The following is a 13,811-nucleotide window of genomic DNA, read 5'->3' as shown; positions in this document are numbered from 1 at the left end:
CTTCCTGGATATCACAATGTGACTGCAAGGCAGGCAAGAGAGGGTCAGATACTGGTGGAAAGAGACACTCAAGGTTCATAAGGGGTTAAACAGGATAGGTTTCATAAAGGACTTTTACTTACACTACAAGCTGCATGGGGAGCCCCAGGAACTGCGAGGAGGGGTTGCCAGTGGGAGGCTGCTGGAGTCATGAGTCAGATGCAGGAGTCAGATGTCCAGGCGGGACTCGACTCGTTCCTAAGGGCTCCTTAAATCTACTAGAACTATTTCATTATCTTAGCCGTGCTAACCTTGAGTAGCTCCTGCCCGGGAAGCAGCTAGACGTTGTTGACAAAATGGAATATGCATGCCTGGCCATGATGGGAATTTGGTCAGTGTGTGGTTCCACACTTGGGCCTGCTACCACACACACTGCCAGTCACTGGCTCCTCGCCAGATCTTCCGCAGGCGTTCTCACTACACACAAGAATCCTCCCCATGACTTGTATGCCCTTTCTTGTCTTAGAGAAGAGAGAGAGAGAGAGAGAGAGAGAAGAGAAAAGAGAGAGACAGAGTGAGTAATTAAAGGAGTAGTGTCAGGCAGAAAAGTCACCAGTAGGATTTACAGATGAACCGTGTCAATGAAGAAGCCGTTGTTGTGTTGTGTATCAAGGGGCTGGGAAGGAAGCCGAAGTAAGAGGGAGAATTATGAAAGAGACCAAACATTGGTAAGGAAAGCTGAAGCAGTCTGGTTTCTAAGAACAGACAGGGCTGGCCCAGACCTAGGAAGCAGGGAGGTGGTGTGAGAGGAATGAGGGAGGAAGGTTAGCAGAAGGGACCCACACAAAGCAGGACACATGCTGACATGCTTGTTCCAGCCCAAGAAAAAGCCCTACACCTCCTTCTCCATGCAGAGCAGTGGCTAGCCATCCTTCTAGGCTTGTGTATATAAAGACTCAGGTCCAGCTACAGGGACGTCAGTGATGACCTCTATGCCATCAGGTACTGCCTGCCAGTAGACGCCTCTTGGGACTCTAGGGTCTTGCAGCAAAAGGATCCACTACTGCTGTCCTCAAGGTGCAAATCTGCACTGTGCTTAGCATCCCAACTATCGTCTCCTTCCAGAGCATGGCTGCATTTACCGCTGGCCTCAGCCAAGACAGCCTTTCCAGGAACTTAGAGCACTTTGCTGAAGCACTCATAGAGAACATCAATGATGGTCTTGGAAACCTCCGAGGATGGAGACTTCACAACCTCTCTGAGAAACTTGTTCCAGTACCTGACTGTTCTCACGTTGAAAAAGTTTCTCCTTATATCCAGTTGGAAGCTCTCTGGTTTCAACCTATGACCATTGTCTACCATCCTCCCACCTCACATCACTGTGGAAAGCCTGGCTCTGTTCTTCTCAAGACTTTCCTGAAAGCACTGGATGACCATTATTAGGTCCCCCCACTCAAGCTGCCTGTTCTCCAGGATGAACAAGCCTAGTTGCCTCAGCCTCTGCCCATGGGACAAGTATTGCAGCTCCCTGGCCATCTCAGTGCCCCTCTGCTGAATTTGCTCCAGCTGATCAATGCCTTCCTTGTATTGGGGGGTCAAAACTGGGCACAGTATCCTTCATGTGCTCTAACAGGTGTTGAACAAAGGGAAATAATCACCTTCCTTGATCGACTGGCTATGCCCCTCTTCACACAGCGCAGCATGCTGTTGGCCTTCTGCACTTCCTGGCACACTGCTGGCTCTCGTTAAGCTTGCTCTCCACTAGGATCTCCAGGTCCTTCCTCAAAGAGCTGCTGCTCAGTCAGTAAGTCCCCAGCCTGTGCCGTTGCAAGGGGTGCTGCCTTTCCAGGCACAGGACTCTGTGTTTGTCTTTGTTGCATTTCATAAGGTTCCTGTTGGCCCATTCCTCTAGCCTCTCTTGGTCCTTCAGAATGGCAGCTCTGCCCTTAAGCATATTGACTGGCTGCCCTTGAGAAGTGTGCATTCCATGACCTCCTCCAGATCACTGATAAAGATGTAAAGGAGGACAGGTCCCCGGATAATTCCCCGCAGTATTCCACTCATTACTGGCTTCCAAGTAGAGTACAACCCACTAACCATGACCCTCTGAGTGCCATCATCCAACCATTTTTTTTTAACCAGTTAAGTTGCCCACCTATCCAGACTGTAATGTCCTAACTTGAATACAAGAAGAGACCATGTTGTGGGAGACAGTGTTGAAAGCCTTGCTAAAGTCAAGGTGGATGACATCTATTGCTCTTCCTGCATCCATAAATCTAAGCATGTTATTATAGAAGGCTATCAGGTTGGTCAGGCATGATTTATGCTTGGTAAATCCATGCGGATTGTTCCAAACTAACTTGCTTTTCTTAATGTGCCTAGAAATGTGTTCCAAGAGGCCTCGTTCCATGATTTTCCCAGGGACTGAAGTCTGAATATTTTTGTCACAAACTTGTATGAGAGCAGGGCAGGGCATCCCCATTTGTTGGAGGCAAAAAGGAGGATGAGGTGTGTGTGGGTGTGAGGGAAATGGGGGGACAAATCTTGTCCTTGTGTATGAGGGTTTCGGGCATGTCCAGGGGAGCATGCCTGTGTGGAGGGAAAAGGGGACCAGGCATGTCCATGGCGGTGGGGTGAATGGGGGTGGGGCACGTCTGTGTGCTGGGGGAACGGTTCACGTCTGTGTGTGAGGGGAACTGGGACAGCACATGGGTATGTGAGGGGAATGGGGGACAGGGCGTTTCTGAGAGGTACGATTGAGGAGACAAGGTGTGAGTGGGGAATGGGGTGGGGTGGGGCTTTCTTGTTGGGAGGATGAGGAGCATGTCAGTGTGTGAGTGGTGCATGTCCTTGTGCAAGGCGAGAGAGAGGGAACATGACTGAGGGGAACGTGGTACGCATCTGCATGGGGAAGTACAGGGACAGGTTGGGGAGAGGGGGTTATGGGTGAACTGTGGTGTATCTGGGGATTGTGGCACACTTGTAAGTGAGAGGGGCATGAGGGTTTTGGCTTGTTGATGAGGGGCATGGGGAGAAGTATTTGGGGAGCATGTGTATATGGAGGACCAGTTGGGAGCCATGTCAGGACAGTAGCGGTGTGTGAGAGAGACCTGCTGTGGAGAATACAGTATGTTGTGAATGAAAGAGAAGAGGAAGCATGTAAATGGTGGTCCAAGAGAAGATGGGAGGACCTGATGTGGGAGGCTGCAGGGACAGGGAGGTGAGGGAACCATTGTGGGGCATATGGGGCTACAGCAGAAAAAGGGGTGGGGGGGGCGGGTGTGCACACACAGTGTGGGGATGTTTCAGAGTTGTGGCAGAGGAATGTTTGTGTATGTGTGGGGTGGGAGTCTGCACACAGGGGTACCCTGCATGGAATAGGTCTGGATTGTCACAGGGGAAGGAGGGCGTATTCACGTACGCACATGTGTCTTCTCACTGCATGGATGTGGCGGGGTTGAAGCAGAGAAGGGAGTTGTGTGCGACAGGGATGTAGGGGCCTCATGGAGAAGGATGTGTCTTGATGGATACAACAGGGAAGGCGTGGACCACAGCACACCTTGCCCCTGGATCAGGTTTCCCTCCTCCCTCCCAGTGCCTGACTTTCACTTTCATTTTCTATCTGAGCCTTGTCTCCCAGAAGAGGAGGAGAGAGGCTGGCCAAGCACACAACAGCATAGAAGGCAGGACAGGAGCCAGGGCAGAGCAAAGCTGCTGCAGCCCAGAGAGGTGAAGGTGAGTCCCTTTCCCCAGTTCCTCCCCTCCATCCCCCTATGCAAGCAGTTAGGGGCACTCAAGCTGGGGTGTGACTTTTCTTCATCCCAGCAAGCTGCAGGTGGGGATAGAAACAAGTCCGAAGTTGCTGCTCTGGGTTTGCCCTGAGATGGAGCAAGGGGAAGAGATGGCTGGGACCCTGTTCTCAACACCCCTGGTCTTTGCATGCAAACCCCTTCTCCTAAGTGCTCAGCCCCTGAGTTTGGACCCCCTTACCCCGTAAGCCATTTGTTTGTGGATTTGCAGCTCAGCTCTCAACTAACTAAGCTCCCCTAAGCTTCAACGATGTGTCCTAACCTATGCTTTGCTCCCTGCTGGTGTGTCTGTGCTGGGAGCCTCTCTCCCATCATCCCTCTTGTCCTAGGTCCCTGCCTGCAGCCATTGCTCTGTTCCCCACCCTTGTTGGCACCCTTCTTTAGCCACTCAGCAAACTAGCAAAGTTCACATCTCTGTTTGTGGCATAGTGTGGAGTGCTGCCCCCATCACCTGACTGAATGTAGCAGAATTGGGCCTTTAAGCCGTGGGCTTTTAGAAGCTGAGCTGAGCATTTCTGTCGTGAGACAAATGGGAAGGGGCTCTGCACCTCTACTCAATGTCAGCATTGCTTCCATGGCAGCGTTTGCAAGAGGGCAAGAGGAAGAGGTGAGTCAGAAGGAAGCTGGTGCAAAGAATGTTTTGACTGGAAAAATGAGGTAGGATGAAAATGAGTGTTCCTGTTTGGACTGTGAGGTATCCACACCCTGTTAACCAGCCTGTCTCCCTGTCCCCTCTGCTGGCTGTGCTTGTCATGAGCAAAGGCATCTGGAATCTGCATGGCGGTGCCCATTTGCCTGATTGAGACCACACAGAGGCAGGGCCTGGTGGTGCAGCAGAAGACCCAGCAAGTGCTGTCAGAATTCCTGCAGCCTGTGGTGGTAGTGGCCATCACAGGGCTGTATTGCACTGGAGAGTCCCACCTCATGAACAGGCTGGCTCGTGAGAGGGTGGGTGAGAGAGGTAGTGATCCAGGCAGGTCCCAGCTCTGGATAGCCAGGGTGCCTGTGTTTTCTTGCTCTCTATCTAACACTGTTGAGCCCCTCGTGTCCTCTCCACAGGTTTCTCCCTGGGCTTCACCATGCAGCCCCATACCAAAGGTATCTGGATGTGGTGCGTGCCTCAGCCCTGCTGGCCTGGACACACTCTGGTGCTACTGGACACTGAAGAGCGGGGCGATGTGGAGAAGGTGTGGGAGAAGTAGAGACTTCCTTTTGTGGCAACAGAGCACTTTGTGGAAGCTCTCAAGGGTCCAGCCATGTGGCAGGACTCAAGGTGTTCTCATTGCCTGCACTGGTGTGCCAGGAAGAGACAGAGGCTGTGGGGAAGGAGGCTAGTGCAGAGCTAACTGGGTAAAGTCTTCTGGCTGATGGAGTCCCTCTTGGCATCCTTCACCTCTGCCTTTGACTGTCAGAGCCCTCGTTCTATCTGGTATCCTGGCTGTCTGCAGGCTACTGGAACCAGTCTGTGGCTGGGCCCATGCTGGTTGGTGGGACACCCCTTCTCCCCAGGCACTCTCCCTCTCATTCTGGTTCTTTGATTACTGAGCAGCCGTTAGGCTGGTGGACCTTCTGATTTTCTTGTACTGGTGAGCTGAGGACTGGACACAGCATTGCAGAGGTGGTCTCACCAGTGCTGAGTAGAGGGGAAGGATCGCTTCACTTGACCTGCTGGCGACACTTCCTAGTGCAACCCAGGATGCTGTTGGCCTTCTTTGCCGCAAGGGTGCAATGCTGGCTCATGTCCAGCTGGTCATGTTGGATGTGAGCCAGTTGGTTGGATATGTTGTCCACCAGGACCCCCAGGTCCTTCTCTGCAAAGCTGTTTTCCAGACAGTCAGTCCACAGCCTGTCCTGGTGTATGGGGTTATTTCTCCCCAGGTGCAGGACTCTTCAGTGCCCTTTGCTGAGCTCCATGACATTCCTGCTTGTCCATTTCTGCGGCCTGTTGAGATCCCTCTGAATGGCACCACCACCATCTGGTGTATCAGCCACTCCTCCCAGTTTCGTATTGTTGTCAAACTTGCTGAAGGGTGAACTCTGTCCCATCATCCAGGTCATTAAAGATGAGGTTAAACAGTACTGGACCCAGTATTGACCCTGAGGTAAACAGCTGCTGACTGGTCTCCAGCTGAACTTTATGCTGCTGATCACAACCGCCTATGCCCAGCAGTTCAGAGAGTTTTGATTCCACCTCACTGTCCCTTCATCTAGTCTGCAGTTCATCAGTTTGTCTATGAGGCTGTTATGGAAGACAGTTTTGAAAGCCTTGCTAGAGTGAAGATAAACAACATCCACTGCTCTCCCCTCATCCACCCAGCCAGTCTTCTGCCTGTTGAAGGCTGACAGCTTGGTCAAGCATGATTTCTCCTTTCTAAATCCATGCCAATTGCTCCCAGTCATCCTCTTGCCCTTCATATGTTTGGGAATTGTTTCCAAGAGGATTTGTTCCATCACCTTCCCAGGGATCGAGGTGAGGCTGACTGACCTGTAATTCCCCGGATCCTCCTTCTTGCCCTTCTTGAAGGCAGGAGTGGCATTTGCTTTTTCCATGAACATGCCCTGACTGCCATGACCTTAATAGATAATTGAGAGTAACCTTGCAATGACATTGGCCAGCTCCCTCAGCACTCATGGATACATCCCATCAGGTCCCATGGACAGGTGTATGTCCAGTTTGTTTAAATGTTCCCTAACCCGATCCTCTTCCACCATGTTAGCACAGGTCTCGGGGACCTGAGATTCCTGAAGGCATGTCTTATCAGGAAAGTCTGAGGCAAAGAAGGCACTGTAAACCTTTGCCTTTTCCATGTCCTTTGTTACCATGTCCCCTGCCCCATTCAGCACTAGGCTCACGTATTCCCTAGTCTTCTCTTTGCTGCTGATATACCTGCAGAAGCCTTTCTTGTTGCCTTTCACATCCCCCAGCAGGTTCAACTCCACCACACTGCCACCACATCACCCTGCCCTCTAATCTTGACCCATAAGCTCTCAACTGACTCATCATCTGTCCCTAGGCAGAGCTCTGTGAATTCCTGCTGCTCTCTCACGTAAAGGGTGACTACTCCTCCTTGCCCGTCCCTCCTAAAGAGCCTGTAGCCATCCACTGCAGCATTCCAGTCATATGAGCTATCCCACCATATCTCTGGAACCAATGAGATTGCAGCCCTGTAACTGCGCACCGACTTCCATTCCCCACCCCTCCCCATTTGTTCCTCATGCTGTGTGCTCTAGTGTACACGCACTTCTGGCAGGCATGCTGGTTTTGCAGGAATAGGGTCAGAACTTGCCCCCCAGTTCTGCCCTCTGACCATTCCTCATTTGTGGGCACGCACTTGGGGTGGGCCCCCTTCTGCCCCGTTTTGTTCATTGTGAGGTCTCTTTTGTCATCAACTAAAGCACGCAGCAGCACTTTGAAACCTCCAGCTCTGCCCGTCCACCACCATAAAGGCCTTCCCTCCACTGCACTCCTTGCAGCAATGCGTGCAGCTGGACAAACTGGGTTTTGTTGGGTGACCAGGACACCAGCTTCCCGAACTACTTCCAGCAGATTCCTCCCGTGCCCTTGGGCACTGCCAGCCACTCCAGCAAAGCACAGCCCCCACCAGGGGGTGGCCAGGCCATGCCACCCATGGCACTTTTCTGAATTGTTTTCTCAGGACAGCAAGTACAGAGTCATAGAGACCAGCCTAGACTTCTTGTGCACCAAGGAAATGATGCCCTGCTGTGGCATGCACCTGCATGGAGGATGGGAAAAGGCAATTGTGCATTGCACTGGGTGTCTCCAGGAAGCATCAAGGTGTGTCACGGCTCCTAAGATGCTTTTTCTTCATACTGAGCTCTGGCATAGGGACTCAGATGCCCCGTGGAAGCCAGCCTTCAGGAGAAAAGATGTCAGTGGGAGACTGGAGTCAGAGGGCGGAACACTAGCCATTCTTCAGCTACATCTGAAAGTCTCTTCTGGTTGTGCCCCACAGGTCTGCAGGAGAAGCAGGCAGAGGGCACAGACCACACTCTTCTGCACTCTTTATGTCTCAGTTCCTTTGCCGTGAAGTCTGGTTCGGGATTGCAAGTGCACTGGTGTGTTCCCCTGCAGTGCTTGTTCATATAAGTCACCTGAAGACTGGTATTTCCCTCACCCAGGCACTTCCCAGCCCACTTCAGCCCCCTCTCCAGCTCTCCCCACCTCCTCTCGCCTCTCCCCAGCCCATCCCAGCAGAGTAGGAGAGTCTGGGAATTACCCCACAGCAGTGCCCACCACAGAGTGCTGCAGGGATCTGGGCACTTGACACCAAGCCTGAGCCCCTCTGATGGGCACAGCAGCTCCTGGGGTGGGAGAGAGTGAGTGTCAGCCTCCCCATCAGCCCTGATGCCTGAGGCCAGCAATGGCACGAGGAAATGGAGGCCAGTAACTCTCTTGCCCCCCTGCTCTTGTCTCTAGGATAACAACCTCCACCTCAGCTGCCTGCAAGCCCCTCCTTACCCGCCCCGCTCCCCAGGCCAGCACAAGTGTCCTGATGCTATGGCTCCACAAGCAACTCCTGCTCTCCTTTCCCAGTGTAGGAAGAGCCCAGCCTTCAGGCACTGTGCTGAGAAGATCCTGTTTTATCACAGATATGCTATTACAGCAGCCAGCTCTGACACGGTGACAGACACATTCGCAGAAGGCCACTGGTCAGACAGGCCAGGTTCATGCCTCTGGAGAAATGTGATAAATACAAATATCTGTGTAGAGAGATGATTTTCACAGCTAGAATAACCAAACCAAAAAAAAAAAAAAGAAAAAAAAAAAGGCAAAAACCAGCCTGAAAGAAACAGGGAACCATTTGTGAAGAGAGGAGGGTGGCTTATCACTGTTAAAATACTGTACATTGAATCAATTGCATCAGTGTCTCTTTGATTCCTCATGCTGTAGGTGAGCGGGTTCACTCTTGGAGGTATGACTGAGTACAGAACGGCCACCACGAGCTCCAGAGCTGGGGAGGAGCTGGACGGTGGCTTGAGGTAAAGAAATATTGCAGTGCTGACAAACAGGGAGACCACAGCCAGGTGAGGGAGGCACATGGGGAAGGCTTTGTGCCATCCCAGCTCAGAGGGGATCCTCAGCATGACCCTGAAGATCTGCACGTAAGACAGCACAATGAACCCAAAACACCCACAAGCTACATGAAAACTAACCACAGTAACCCCAGCTTCCCCGAGGTAGGAGTCAGAGCAGGAGAGCTTGAGGAGCTGGGGAACTTCACAGAAGAACTGGTCCACAGCATTGCCTTGGTAGAGTGGAATTGAAAATGTGCTTCCAGTGCGCAGCACCTCATAGAGAAAACCCCTGGCCCAGGCAGCTGCTGCCATTTTGGCACAAGCTCTGTTCCCTGTGAGTGTCCCATAGTGCAGGGGGTTGCAGATGGCCATGTATCAACGATAGGCCTTGCCAGTGAGAAGATAATATTCTGATGAAATGAAGAAGAAAAAGGAAAAAAAAAAAAAAGGAAATTAGTCCTCATGTTCCACAGGGAATTGGTTATGGATTTGGGGACAGTGGTAGAGATGGAGCCAAGGTCCAGGAGGGAGAGACTGAGAAGGAAGAAGTATATGAGGGTGTGAGGGCAGTGGTCGCAGGCTACAGCTGTGATGATGAGGCCTTTGCCCAGAACAGCAGCCAGGTGGATGCCCAGGAAGAGCGCGAAGTGCAAGAGCTGCAGCTCCCGCTTGTCCACAAATGCCAGGAGGAGGAACTTGGTGAGGAAGCTGCTGTTGGGCATTGCCTCCCTCTGGGCATTGGGGACTGTCCAGGGAGGAAAGGATTTGAGCAAAACCCATTCCATTTCATGTAGAAACCCTCCACATTCACTTTCCATGACTCTGGAGGACTTTGTGTCAGTTCCCTAGTTTGAACTCCAGTTTGTGTTGGCTGAGTGCACCATGAGGCTCAGTGACCTCTGCCCGTGGGCAACAGAGGAGTTAGTCCTGCTCTACAGCAGTGGGAACATGGTGGTGACAGTTCCTGGGGCTGGATGCCCTGAGTTGAGTGAAGGGGAGTTAGTCCTGCGACCCAAAGGGTATAATCTCATTTACCATTGCAAAAGATGAAATAAACACCATATCCAGCTGCTTCTTAGAGGAAAGAGGAAGGGATTCATCCGCTACTTTCCCCTCTTTGGAGGATTTATCTGTGTTTAAATCAATCAGCATGTTAGGGAAGCTGTTGCATCCAGTGTCCTTAACAGGGTTCGACTCTAGGTTTCCGCTTTATCCAAAAGATGATACAAAATGATTCTTGATAAGATGATGTGATTAGTATCACAGCTCGAGCTGGGTGCCTCCTCGAGGGACCCCCAACGGAAAATTCACTGGGTATTTATACCCCTGCGGGTTAAGTTCTTTGTCCATTCTCCGATTTGTTGCACCAATGGTTGCTCAACAAGTAGTAGCTTCTTGTCTCTTGGTTGGTTTCCCCGTTGTGTCCAGGTGGAGCTATGGTACTCAGTGGTCATTGCTGAAGCTGCTTTGTTACTTTCTTATCTCCTTGTTCGAACTGCCTCAAACAATTTTGGGAAAAGTTCAGCCATGTGCAGCCATAGGCTTCAGTATAATGTAGTTACTAGTACTAAGCAAATGTTATTACATCCAACAGTCCCTCCTTTTGTTTTCTGTGGGCATCCCTGCCCTCTTAGAATTGTTCCTGTTCGAGCATTCTCTGGTATCCTTGCATAGAACGCAGTAACATCTTTTGTAAGCAATCACGTACACAGGTAGTAACCCAACATGCCAATAACAGTATGATTGTTACTGGTAGTAACATCTCAATTAGGGAACCTTATAGGCTGCTCAACCACGAGGAGAGTCCCTGACTGGTGGACACATTACTTGTCCACTCACCCTCTAGGGTATGATCTTGTGTTCCTTGGTTGACTAGGGTTTGAGCTACCTCTTTTGGTGCAACCATGTTCTGGGGCTCGGGTGGCTTTTAGTTCTAATTTTAGCATAATCTCAGGCTCTGTTATGGATAATTTGGAGTGGGCCATCCGAATAGTAAGTAAGCTTATTAGCAACCTAATCATTTTGATAATTTGAAAGGAGTTGTCAGTTAGCCGATACTGTTAATGCATGTATTCTAGCCTCTATAGCCCATGGTTGATGTAATGGGCAGGAACAACAGCAGTTAATATGTCCCGCCGCCCCGGCCTAGTTACACTTCTCCAGCTCCAACCTTGAGAGGTATTTATCCACTGGCCTCGGTAACACTGGTCACACCAACAAGGGCCACAAGGACCACAATTATTACATGTCGCCCGGAGCCACCCGTGTTGGTAAAATCTCAGTCCTCCCCCCCTTGGAGCAGCCTTCAGGAGGAGGACACTCCTGTAAGGGTGATGAAGACACCAGTGAGGGCAATGTTCTTTGTTCACGCTCTGAGACAGTTGGCTCGGCCAAGCAACCGGCGACTCACGTGTCCATGTGGCCCTGGAAAGGAAACAAGAGCGGCACATACTGGGAATTCCTTCAGTTTTGGGGAGCTGCAATGGCTTTATCTTCCAGGGTAGAGGTCCCACTCTCCTGGGAAGGTGGTGATTTCTTGACATGGGAATGATGGATCCAATGATCCTTCCCCACAACCTTTACAGCAAAATAAAGGTTAATAATACTGTATAGGGGCCCTCCCCTTTTGGTTCAAGTTTATTTTTTCCGCTGTGTACCTTAAGCATAACCTCATCACCAGGTTGAGTATTATGTATCTTGATTTCCGTAGGTACGGCCTGAGCCCATTGGGCTTGGTTCCATGCAAGTTAACACATATTTGGTTAACCGCTCATCCCCGTCCAAGAGGCTGGTCTTTGCTGGGATATAAGTCCCAGGTACAACTAACCGTCGTCCAAACAAAACTTCCACTGGGGACAACCCTACCGGCTGTCTTGGGGTAGTTCTAATTTCCCACAAAACTAAATTTAGAGCTATTGGCCATTTAAGATTGGTTTGTGTACGTACTCGTGCTAATTCAGCCTTAATGGTTCTGTTCATCCTTTCTACCTGCCCCGAGGACTGAGGGTGGTAGGGTGTATGTAATTCTCTATGGATTCCTATCATTTGATATAGTTTTGCTAAGATTCCAGCTGAAAAAGGAGAACCCTTGTCCAAATTTATAGATCCTGGTACTCCATGTCGAGGAACAATTTCCCTTAATAGAGCCTTGTTTGCTGTGGCTGTATCTGCCTTGCGAGTAGGAAAGGCTTCTACCCAACCACTTAGCTGGCTGACGATCACAAGAAGGTGTCTGTAGCCTTCAGCAGGTGGGAGATCAGCACGATCGATTTGTAGGCATTGGAAAGGGAAATATGCCCACAGGCAACTTCCTTCCTCAGTTTTTGGTCGAGTATCATTAAACCTCTGGTGCATCACACAGGTGGTGGTTACGCATTTTGCAACAGCATAAACTTCCAGAGCTGCCCAGTTTTGTAAGATTTGTGAGGCGATAGCTGATGGTCCTCCGTGTCCATGTTCATGGTGCCACCTAGCTATGGGGAGTACATACCTCGCTGGAAGGATGGGTTTATTACCTATGGTCCAAATTCCTTCCTCATTTGAATTGGTTCCCATTTTCTCCAATTTTCTTTTCCCTTCTTTGATATATCTTCATAGATTTTTTGCTGAGCTTAATATGTTTGGCCATTCTTGTGTGAGTCTATGTTAATTACAGAAAAGGGTTGTCGGGTGGCTGCTTTAGCTGCTCTGTCTGCTAGATTATTCCCTTGTGCCACATCAGATACTTCTCTTGTATGGGCCGGGCAATATATAACGTCAGTTTCTCTAGGGAGTTCAACTGCCTTTAACAACCCTTGCACTTCTTGTCCATTAGCAGTCATCTTCCCAGACGATGTAAAGAATCCTCTCTCCTTCCACAGCATTCCTGTAGCATGACATACCCCAAAAGCTCATTTAGAGTCAGTATAGGCGTTGATCCACAGGTTTTCTCCCAACTTCATGGCTTGTGTAAGAGCTGTTAGTTCTGCCCCTTGAGCACTAATGGATGGGGGCAAAGGACCAGCTTCGAGGACTTCAAAGAGCCTGGTAACAGCATACCCTGAACGTCATTTTCCATTCAGGCAGTAAGATGAACCATCAGTGAAGAGGGTTAGATCCGGATTTTCGAGGGGTACCTCTTTAAGGCCCTCTTGGGGTTTACTGGAGCTGATAATCACCTGTTCACAGGAGTGGTGTCGTGCCTCGTCTTCGGGTAGAGGCAATAGTGTAACTGGATTTAAAACGTTGCACCTTTTTAGGGTTATGTATGGGAAAGTGCGGAAGAATGTCGAGGAGATAGGTGATGGAAGCTAGCCAGACCGTTCCATGGGAAAAGGAGCATCAACAGGACATGTTGACCCATAGCCATGTAGCTGGGCCTATGCCAGTGTGGTGTGCACCTGGGCTTTGACTCGAGATTAGCGATGAGCTCAATGTGCCCACTGCGCATGTGTATAGTACACAAAACCCACGTACAGTGCCCCCCCCAGCGTTCCTTGCCATGGACCGACGCTCAGCGGTGCCAGGGACTCTCCCACTCCTTTATTGCCTCGATTGGGAAATCGCTGGGGAACCCCCACTCAGACGCAGAGGTAATAAACGCTCAGCATTGACCTTAGTGTGCCTTGTGTTTGTGTATCTGTTCCTGTCGGGAGTCGAGGCATCGTCCCCGCCGGACCCTTACAGGTTACGTTATCTGCATGTAGAATCATAAGTTCATATCGGTGGGCTCTCTGTGGTGACAGTGGCTGGGTAGCATTTTGCGTTAGCAATAACTCTACTTCAAGAGGTACGTACACAGTCATCAGATGGCCCACAACTATGGGCCGCGCCTTCTCGATAATGGCTGCAGTTGCAGCTATCGCTGTAATACACCCTGGGGTGCCTTTAGCTCCTGGGTCTAACTGGGTTGAGTAACAGGCTACCGGTCTGCGATGAGGGCCTAACCTCTGAGTGAGCAGTCCGCTTGCTACTCCTTGTCTTTCAGGGGCAAACAGTTCAAAGTCT

The 13,811-nt window shown here is 50.6% G+C and overlaps 1 protein-coding gene across 1 annotated transcript; it reads right to left on the bottom strand.

Annotated features, from left to right (window-relative positions):
• Positions 1–6,416: 6,416 nt before the first annotated feature.
• LOC136996635 (olfactory receptor 14C36-like) lies at positions 6,417–9,197 on the bottom strand. Its single transcript, XM_067317523.1, has 2 exons — positions 8,656–9,197; positions 6,417–6,732 (listed from the first exon to the last, which is right to left on the bottom strand). Exons 1-2 carry the CDS (start codon positions 9,195–9,197, stop codon positions 6,417–6,419), a joined length of 858 nt encoding a protein of 285 aa, XP_067173624.1.
• Positions 9,198–13,811: the final 4,614 nt, after the last annotated feature.

Source organism: Apteryx mantelli, unplaced genomic scaffold (assembly GCF_036417845.1).
Source record: "Apteryx mantelli isolate bAptMan1 unplaced genomic scaffold, bAptMan1.hap1 HAP1_SCAFFOLD_63, whole genome shotgun sequence".
NCBI lineage: Eukaryota > Metazoa > Chordata > Aves > Apterygiformes > Apterygidae > Apteryx > Apteryx mantelli.
This window is presented reverse-complemented; position numbering and strand designations above follow the sequence as displayed.

Bases quoted from the DNA above. Each gene is read 5' to 3' on its own strand.
- LOC136996635 (XM_067317523.1), bottom strand. From the start codon at position 9,197: ATGGCCATCTGCAACCCCCTGCACTATGGGACACTCACAGGGAACAGA. The intron at 6,733-8,655 runs GTACAGTATTTT...ATGTGGTGGCAG, and splicing joins ACTGATGCAATTGATTCAAT to TGTGGTGGAGTTGAACCTGC.